Raw genomic sequence first — 9185 nt, 5'->3', positions numbered from 1 at the left:
CCCTGTTGGTGGGGCTGTTGGAAGTTAAAATCCACCCCTCTCCGAGGAAAACAAAATAGTTTAGGATGTACTAAAAAGGCAGAATACTTTCCCTAAAAGAAAAGTAGAAAATCAGCCCTCCCCCCACCTTTGCTAATGGGCCATTACTCTGGCCTGGGCCAATCTATTCTACATAACAAAGATCTACTCCGGGTAGAGCTATAATAGGAATTGCCCAAAAGCCCTTGCAGTGCATCACCATCCAGCCAGGCTCAACCAAGCCTGGGACTCAGGACAGCCTACAGAGTTGCCCCTGCGTGGCCCCATGGGAGCCTGGCCACCAATCAGAAGACAAGCTGAGATCCAAATCCCAACAGAGGGCATAAACCCCAGGGACCCCCCGCATTCCTGGAGCTCCAAGGCACGTGTGGCCCTGCCCACCCTGAAACCATCTTTCCCAAGAAGCCTCCATGTTCCCAGTGTCTTCTTCCTCACTGGGAGCTGAGTCCGGAGGGGTATCTCTTCCAACAAGCTGCAAGGTAGAGCTCTAGTGCAGCCCCCTGGCTGTCCGGGTCTCCTCTCCAAATCCTCCAGGGATGAACAAGTTCTGGAGGGAAGCCGGACCAGGGATCCTCAGGAAACCCATAAGAATGAAATCAGCTGGGGGGGACCGAGTCATTCAGGATTTCCAGGAAAAAATGGCCTGGAGCAAGACGGGCAGCAAACCATGAATCAAAGGGTCCCAACAGATGGGCACCCGCAGGTGGGGGCAGCTCAGCATGGCCAACCACGTGTTTTGCCCTGTTTTCAGAGCTTACTAAGTGGGGGGGCGTGTCTGGTGCCCAGGACAGCAGGAGCCCCTTCCTATCCTTTGAAATAGAGCTTTTACGGGGGGCTGAACGGAGGGAGAGGAGCAGTTGCAGGGCTTTTTCTGCTGAAGAGATGGGGAATGGGGAGGGGCTTTCCAAGGCTGTGGGGCCACTTCCCAGCAAGCCTCCAGCCAAGCGTAGCACCAAATGGGGAAGTGGCCCCTACTGGGGTTTTGAGTCCTGGATGGGGGGAGGGGGGACATTCCTCTCTACCCTGCCAGGTGGAAAACCCCAGGGGAGGGGGGAGGGGGGGCCGTTTCCTCTGCTTCCTGTCTTCCCCTCTTGGGTTCTGGTTTTCTTCCTCAGAAGCAGTAATAGAATTTGGGGTGCAGAATTTCACTGTCCCCTCCACAGTTGGCTTGTGGCTGAGCCATGACAAGAGGGAGCGGGGACCCCTCCCCATGAAATCAGCCACGGGATGCTTCCAATCCTAAGTGGGAGGGACAACTGGGGCCCCTTCAGCTGACCAACGGGGGTTGGGTGACCTTTCCTGAGGCTCCGAGCTGAGGCGCTGCATCACTCCAAATGGCCCCAAACCCAAAGGGAAGCCTGCTAGGCAAGGTGCCACACCTCTCCCCTTGGGGGTGACGCCTGAAAGCCGTGCAGGCACTGCAGGGCCCCCCAGGACCAGTCCAGGCCTTCGCCCAGGGCAGGGGCATCTCCTCTACTGCAGCGGGTGGCGGCTGGGGGGGGCAAGCAGAGCCCCAAAACAGACCCCTCCCAGGATGTTTAGGCTCTGCTGCAGGGGGGGGGGGCTCCCCAGTCCTTTTGCCTGGGCGAGGTAGGCTCCACGCTCAGGTTCACCAGACAAGCCGCCACGTGGAACTGCTGTGAATCTCTCTTCTCGGAAGGCTGGAGGGACTGCTTGGGGGTGGACTAGATGGCCTACAGGTCCCTTCCGTTAATCTGCATCTGAAAACAACTAGGACTAATGTGATAACAGTGTTGCAATATCTGAGGGGCTTCCCCAAAGAAGGGAGGGGTGTCGACCTGTTTTCCAAAGTACCAGAAAGGATGGAAGCTGAACAAATAGAGAAGCAACCAAGAATGCAGGGAGGTGGACTAGAAGACCTCCAAGGTCCCTTCCAACTCCGTTGTTTTATTTGGTTGCTTGAGGTGAACCCCGCTGCTCGCAGGCCGAGGCCCAACCGGCCCCTCGCCCGCTTGGGAGAGCGGCAGCAGCTCTTCGCCGGGCCGCCGCCCCTCCGTCCCCTGCCCGCCCTGCCCGCCCGGCGCCCTCGAGCGCCGCCCTTTCGCACAACGGCCGGACCGAGGGGGGATATAAGCGATCGACGGCCAGACCCGACGGCTCCCCTGTCCCACAACAACCCCGCGGGGCGGCTCAGTCCCAGCTCCAAGAGCCGCCCTGGAGGGAAAGACGGGCGACCGGGGGGCGGGGGGGGGACTTCCCTCGGCGGGGGATTCCCGGCAGGCGGGTGCGAGGGGCGCCCCGCCCGATGGGCCGGCGAGAGCCCCGCCGCCTTCCCGCGCCTATAAAGGGCTGGGGCTGGGGGCGGCCGGCCGAGGCGGCGCCGATGGAGGGGCGAAGGTGGCCGGCGGGGCTGAGCGCGGCGGTTCTGCTGACGGTGAGTTTCGCTCTCGCCCGACGCGGCCCGGGAGCCCCCGCGAGTCCCGGCTGGCGCCGCCCGAGTTCCCCTTTCGGCGCCGAAGCTGCCGCCTGCTCGGTCTGCCTTCCCCCAGAGCCCGGATCTCTCCGGCAGGCTCGTTTTCCTAGACGTTGCCGTCCCGCCTTTGTGGTTGTTCCTCAAGACCCCCGAGCGCTCCTCCGCCTTTCCCCACCGCCCAGGGAGGCACTGGCCCCCGTCCCCCGGGCGCCAGTAGCCCCCCTCGCCCCGCGTCCCGGCTGGCTGGCCGGCACAGAGGGAAGCCGGTCCCCTGCGGGAGGGCAAAGGGCGGCAATCGTCTTTGAGCCTGGCAGAATCGGGCCCTTTTATGTGGCGGGGGGTAGCCATGCTCTTCCCCCATCCCATCACCTTCTCTGCACCCCCGGGTGTGCTGCTCTTACTGGGTCTGTGAAGCACGGGGGGCTCCATTCACCCGGTGCCCCTGTGACCCAGTTCGGGGCAAACGTGGCCAGTGAATGAAAAAGGGAGGGGAGCGTAGCCTGGATTCCCCGGGGGCTGCATTTCAGAGGGCAAAGAGGCATCTAAAGAGAGAGAGTTGGGGAGGGAGGCAGTTGGGGGCTCCTCCCTAGAGACTCTCACGGGGTTATTTATCATATGCAAATAGTTGCTTTAGTTTGGCCAGTTTCTGTCTGGGGGGGCTGAGGAACCACAAAGGAAACTGCTCAGAAGAAGAAACTCCACCCGTCTTCCTCATTTGGGGGCCTGACATGAGGTTAAGCGAAATGTGTCCGTCCGTCCCCGGGTGGATACAGCCAGGATGCCAGAAATGGTTCCCCAAGTTTGAGGTGGGCTGGTTGGCACTCGGGACCCCCCTCTGGATAGGCTGCCTTCTGGGCCCAGGGCAAGGGGGGCAGCAGAAGCCTGGTGTCACACACACACACACACACACACCGGCCAGTTGCCTCAGGAGGCCAAGGGGAGACGGGGGCCTTTCCCTGGGGGAGGGGGCTCTTCCATGGGCAGCCCAGCAGTTGCTAAAGCTGGTCCTGCCTGTCCCTCGTGGGCGGCTTTGAGAAGAGCAAACCCTGAAGGCTGAGCCCGCCAGATGTGGGGACCAGCACCTACCTATCCTGCCCAGGCTGCTCGAGGGAGCTCAGCCTTCCTGGCCCTCGCAGGCTGGGGGGAAGGAAATGGGGGGGGGCGTATGCCTGCGGGGGGGGCACTAATCCCCTGCGGTGTCTCTAGTTGCAGGGCCTGGCCTTCGCACAGGGGCCCAGCTGCAACAAAACTCAGTACCAGTTGAACGACGACGGCAGGTGCTGCAGTCGATGCCCTCCAGGTAGAGTGTGGGTGTGGGGCAGCCGTCTCTCCCGGTCTCTGCTTAGGGCAGCTCCTGAGCCCCCTTCTGCTCTACCTTGGTGGGGGGTGGCAGGGGGGGCAGAACCCCCCACCCCATCTGAATCCAGCACCTGGGCTCACTTCCCTCTCGGGTTAGGGTCAGGTTGGGGGCTTCCGAGCGCCACCCCCAGTGCTCCCCCGTCCCGGCCTCAGCCCCTCCCTGTTTCCTCCCCATCTTGCAGGCCGCAAGGTGGCAGCTGCCTGTTCCGCGGAGTCCGATACAATCTGCAGCCCATGTGAGGAGGGTCACTTCCAGGGCGGCTGGACCAAGGAGCTTCACTGCACCCAACACCACACCTGCAACCTGAGTGAGCGCAGCTCCCCTGGATACCCAGCTCCCTTCCTGGGTCCTCGGAGTCTCTGAGCTGGGTGGTTTCCTTGCGGACGTTTCATGACCCAACTAGGGAACGTCATTAATGACGTTGGTGTTTGCTGATGACGTTACCTACTTGGGTCATGAAACGTCTGCAAGGAAACAGACTCCGAGGACCCCTCATGTCAACCCTGAGCTACAAGCGTGTCTGTTGGTGCCCCCTCCCCTTTCAGAAGCCGGCCTGACTGTCTATCGGAATGGCACCAAAGAGCAAGACTTCATTTGCCGGTGCCGGGAGGGCACCCACTGTTCCAGCCCCGAGTGCGAGACCTGCAAGCCCCACACCTCCTGTGGTGCAGGGGAAGGGGCCCAACGGGAAGGTGAGGGCAGCAGCCCCGGGGCCTCCTCTTTAGGGGGAGCCCTGGCCTCCCTGAGAGATCCAGCTGGACAGGGCTGGGGGAGCCCCCGGCTCCACTCCCTGGGGCCTGGAAGCTTCCCCCTGGGCGGGGCTCCTCCTGTCCTGGCCCTCCCTGGGGTGAGCGGGGAGGGGGGAGGCTGGGTGGGAGGGCAGGGTTGGCGCCTGGCCTACCCTTTCCTGCCTGCTGGGTAGGCCACCAGCCTAAGGGCGACTCTGCCTTGCGTATTTCCAGGCAACCACCTCCATGACACTCTCTGCGCTCCCTGCTCTTTGGGCTCCTTCTCCAACGTCTCCTCCTCCACAGCTCGGTGCCAGCCCTGGAGCAGGTATGCCGGGCGGGGGACCGTCCTGGAATGGCCACTGGCCTCTTCAATGGCCGCCTCGCCTGGCCCAAGGGAAGAGCGGGGGGCAGGAAGGCCACGGTGTTCCACCTTGCAGGCCAAGAGATTGTCGGGATTGCCACTCCTGCGGGCGATAAAACCATCGGTCCGTGGCAGGCGGGCAGTAGCAAGGGCCCTCCCCCTCCCTCCCTCCCTCCAGAGGTGCCTGAGCGAGCCACAGGGCCACCCAAACGACCGTGCGCCCCACCTATGCGCAGGTGGTGCAGGAGCTGCCCCCAAAGGGTCGCGGAGCCCGTGGCTCTTGCAGGAGGTGCTGCTGGGTTGGCTGCCTGGGGGATCCCCCGCCCCAAGACCTGGCAAGGGGTGCAGTTGCGCCCTGCTGCCCAGAGTCCTTGGGTGGACCGCTTGGCTGGAGCCCCTGGGGGGGGAGGCTTGGCCCTCTTCCCCAGCAACAGGCGGGGGGGGGGAGCTGCCTCCTCAGGCTGTTCTGTCTTGGCAGGTGCCAGGAGGGGCAGCTGCAGAAGGCAAATGGCACCCAGGCCACGGACGTCACGTGTGGTAAGCAGGGCCGGAGGAGCAGAGGCCACTCAAGGAATGGGGAGGGTGTGTGTGTGTGTGTGCGCAGGTGTATGTACATAGAAACCCAGCTGCCAACTTAGCCCCTAAGTGCCCTGCTGTCCCTGGTGGGGAGGGGCTCCAAGAGGCCGAGAAGGGGAGCCCATCTGGGGGGCTGCAGCAGGCGGCCTTCTTCTTCTTCCCACAGAGACCGCCCCATTGAAGCCCCCCGAGGCCAGGAAGAGCTACCTGCTGGTGCTATTGGTCCCTCTTGGTGCCTTCCTGCTGGGAGGCCTCCTGTTCTTGTGGCATGGACGTGGCGGATGTGAGTGGTGGGATGCTGGGAAGAGGGTGGACAGGCTGGAGGCGGGGGAGGGGCTTGCCCCTGGGGGCCCTCGGGTTGTCCATTTGCAGTCCTCCTTGGATCTGGGGTGGGGAGGCTTTCCAACCTGCCTCTGTGGCTCGGTCGGTGTCTGTTAGCCTACCCTTCCCACGCTCAGCCCGCCCCCCCAACCCCAGGCCTCTTACGGGGGGAGGGAGGAGCAGGAAGATGGGGGCCCCAGGGAGAGAGCAGGTGGGCGGGGGGGCTTCAGGGGCGAGTGAGGTGGTCGTGGGGCTTCAGATGCTTCCCAGTCCAGCCTGAACCCCAAGTCTGTACATGCTGAGGCAGGTGGGAGGGAGACTCAGCCACACGCAATGGCCCATTTGGGCCGAAAATCTCTCCTCCACCTGCCACAGACACGTTGCTCCAGAGCAGCGCTCTGGATGTGAGGGAAGGGGTGGCAGCCCTCCAGCCCCCTCCCCGACGGGTCCAGCAGCCCAATGGGTAGAGCAGGCCTCCTCCGGAGGGTCCCGCGGTTGATGTCTTCTTTCCTCCTGCCCAGGTCCTCGGAAGCAGCACCAGGATCTGGTAGGTGCTCCTTTTGGGGGGCCCCCTGGGCGGAGGGGGGCGGGGCCAGACCCCTGGGCTGCAGTTCCAGCCCTGCCGTGGATGATGACCGGGGCGGTGCCAGGGGAGCTCTGCCAGCCAGCCCCCACCCCCATGCCCTGCTTCTCTTGCAGCCCCTGGAGCCCACGGAGAACGAAGAGGAGTGCCCTACCTTCCCCACCCAAGAGACCCTGTTGGGGCAGCAGGCGGGCCTGCAAGAGAAGGACGGCCGCCTTGCCCAGCAGGAGCAGGTCTGACCAGGAAGCCGTGGGGATGCGAGGCAAGCTGCACAGCCGGGCTGCCCAGGGCCTTCTCCCCATTGGACAAGGGCAGCCCTGCGGAGGCCTGGGCTCTGCCACGCAGGTGCCCTTCCGGCGGCTTCTTTGCTGTTCGGGGGAACTGCGATCCCAGCAGGCTGAGAGTCGAGTCAAGCCGCCTCCACTTTGGCTAAGAACCTGGCACGGTGTGGGTCTCAACCAGGGGAGACCCCCACCCCTCTCCTCCCTCGCCCAGATCTGCCCTGGAGGACGAGGCAATGGGTGGGCTCTGCGGGGCTCCAATGGGAACTGGAAGCCAAGAGCCACGAAGCCAATGATTTCATGGGAAGGCAACTCCCAGCAGCCCGTGGGGGTCTCCAGAGCAGCGACTGGTCCTGCTGGCCGGGGCCTTTGGTGGCAGCCAGCTCTGCCCTCCTGGCACGGTCCGGGTTAGAGGTGGCAGCTGTGAGGGAGGCCTCCGTCCTCCCGTCCACCCCTGGGCCGGCCGGCTGCATCTTGGAACAGCCGGGACGGAGCCCCTTTATTCTCCCATCTGTGTGTTTCTCGGACCGCAGCTCCGTGTTGAGCTCTTATAAATCCGACCTTTGGAAAAGCACGTTCTCTTCTTGGGGTGATTCAAAGTGATGTTAAGTTGGGGGGCAGAAGGTGCTTTGCCTCTGGGTGATTTTTCAGCCCCCTCCGGGATTAGAAAGCCGGCATTGGATATCGTCTGCTGGAGGCCAGTCGGGGCCCAGGGCGGCACTGGGCATGCAAACCAAGAGCCCACCCCCACCCCCGAACATCATGGGGAGGGGGCTTCCAGACAAGTCCGGTTCCTTGTTTTTCTTAACCCAGCCAAATCTGGGAGGGACAGGGCCCACTGCTGACCTAGACCTGCCCCAGACCACTTGGGGCGCTTCCAGGGCCGGCTGAGTCACCAGGCAAGGACTTTCCCAGGAGTCCCAAGGATTCGACTTCATTTCCCGTCATTGCACGCACGCACGCACTCCCACACAAACACACTGGCTTCGTTTGGTTTGGCTGCCGCTGGGCTTCGCGGGCCTCCCTCCCATGGAAGGGGAAGGTCCTGCCTCCCTCCAGAAAAACTCCAGCCTGGTTTACAAGAAGAACCGCTCGGCCGAGGGTGCAAATGGCTTCGTTGCACGCCTGAATTCGCAAGAGGGTCGTTTTGAGGAAATGCAACCCGCGGGGCGGGGCGGGGGGACTTCCCCCGGGCCACACCCGCCCTGCTCTTTGGGGGCGTTTCTTTTGGCAGCCAATGGCCGGCTCTCCCCCGCTAACTTCTGGAAAGGCTACAGAGGCGGAATTGCTTGCAATTGTCGCTTCGCGCGCCAGCCAGCCTCCCCCCCGCCGGGGGACTCAGTCTGGCTCTTCCCCCGCCCCGACTCGGTGGCTTCTGCCCTGGAGGGCTGAGCGCCGACCCTGCCCTTCTCGGCTTCGCTGCTCCGACTCCGTCCCTTCGCCCGCCCGGGGGCGGGGCAGTCCCCTCCTGGGAGAGGGGGTGCAGGCTGTGGGGCCTTCGTGCTTGTCTTCCCCGCCAATTGCGGGCCTCCACCCGGCCATTGAGCGCCTTGGCTCCACTCTGAGCCGGTTGCTTGGTGGCCTTTGGGTCTGAATTCCGAGTCACCCCCTGGGGACATCCGGCGCCTGCTCTGGCCTCTTGCATCCCTCCTCCTCCCTCCCTCCCTCTTGGGCCAGGGTGGCCCTGTCGCTGAGGGGGTGGCCCGTGCCCCTTCTTGCCTTGCCAGCCTCCTGGGCAGGGTGCGAGCCCAGGGAGGCCTTTGGGGTGAAGGTTCTGCCCAGGTCTGAGCGGCCTCCCTCTGCAGACCAGGACTCTGAGCCTTGCAGGCGGGCATCGGGCACCGACCCCTCTTGGGTAAGTCATGTTCTCCTGGTCCCATCTTGCAGAGGGGCTGCTTCATCCTGGTGGGGGGACTGTGATTCCTCTTGGCTGAACTGGCTCTCCCCTATTCCTCCCCCCCAGGCCAAATTCCTCTCCAGGGGTGAATGGTGAGTCCAGCCCAGCTGTAAATTGCCAAATTCTGCCAGATGGCTGAACTGAGTAACAGCAACCAAGCTGGCCAGACTAGCTGTTCTCCCGAGGTCCCTCTGCCTCTGAGTCAGCTGAATTCTGGGATAAATCAGGCTGTTTAGGAACAATTTTGGAATTTGTTGTTGTTCCATTGCAAAGTCATGCTTGACTTTTACAATCTCATGGACCACTACGCACCAGGACCCAACCCCCCCGCCCTCCACTTTCTCCAAGATTTTGTCCAAATTCACGTCCCTTGCCTCGATGACCCTCCCTAGCCACCTCCTCTTCCTCTGCCCTCCCCCTCTGCCCCCCCCCACCTGCTTGAGGAGTCCTCTCTTCTCATTGGGTGGCCAACGCATTGGAGCCTGAGCTCCAGGTTCTGCCCGGGGCGGATTTCTCCAGCACCACAAGTGCCTCCATTCTTCGCCCTCCGCCTTCCTTGTGGTCCAACTCCCACAGCCGCACGCGACTGCCGGGAACACCGG

At 63.2% G+C, this 9185-nt stretch overlaps 1 protein-coding gene across 2 annotated transcripts; it reads left to right on the top strand.

The window, feature by feature from the left end:
- Positions 1-2370: 2370 nt before the first annotated feature.
- On the top strand, positions 2371-7257 carry CD40 (CD40 molecule). Of its 2 annotated transcripts, none has more exons than XM_026687493.2 (9): positions 2371-2434; positions 3680-3773; positions 4015-4140; positions 4379-4525; positions 4796-4889; positions 5404-5462; positions 5668-5784; positions 6344-6369; positions 6522-7257. In XM_026687493.2, the coding sequence occupies exons 1-9, from the start codon at positions 2384-2386 to the stop codon at positions 6642-6644; spliced, it is 837 nt and encodes a 278-aa protein (XP_026543278.1). In that variant the 5' UTR covers positions 2371-2383; the 3' UTR covers positions 6645-7257. The 2 variants fall into 2 exon arrangements, with proteins under 2 accessions (XP_026543278.1, XP_087815196.1); XM_087959070.1 differs by having other exon boundaries at positions 5404-5511; positions 5596-5784.
- The last annotated feature ends 1928 nt before the right edge of the window (positions 7258-9185 follow it).

This window comes from Notechis scutatus, chromosome 3 (genome assembly GCF_049901735.1).
Source record: "Notechis scutatus isolate UNSWTSFEM ecotype Mainland chromosome 3, rNotScu1.2, whole genome shotgun sequence".
NCBI classification, from domain to species: domain Eukaryota; kingdom Metazoa; phylum Chordata; class Lepidosauria; order Squamata; family Elapidae; genus Notechis; species Notechis scutatus.
Note: the sequence above shows the minus strand (reverse complement) of the source record. Positions and strands in the feature narration are given on the sequence as shown.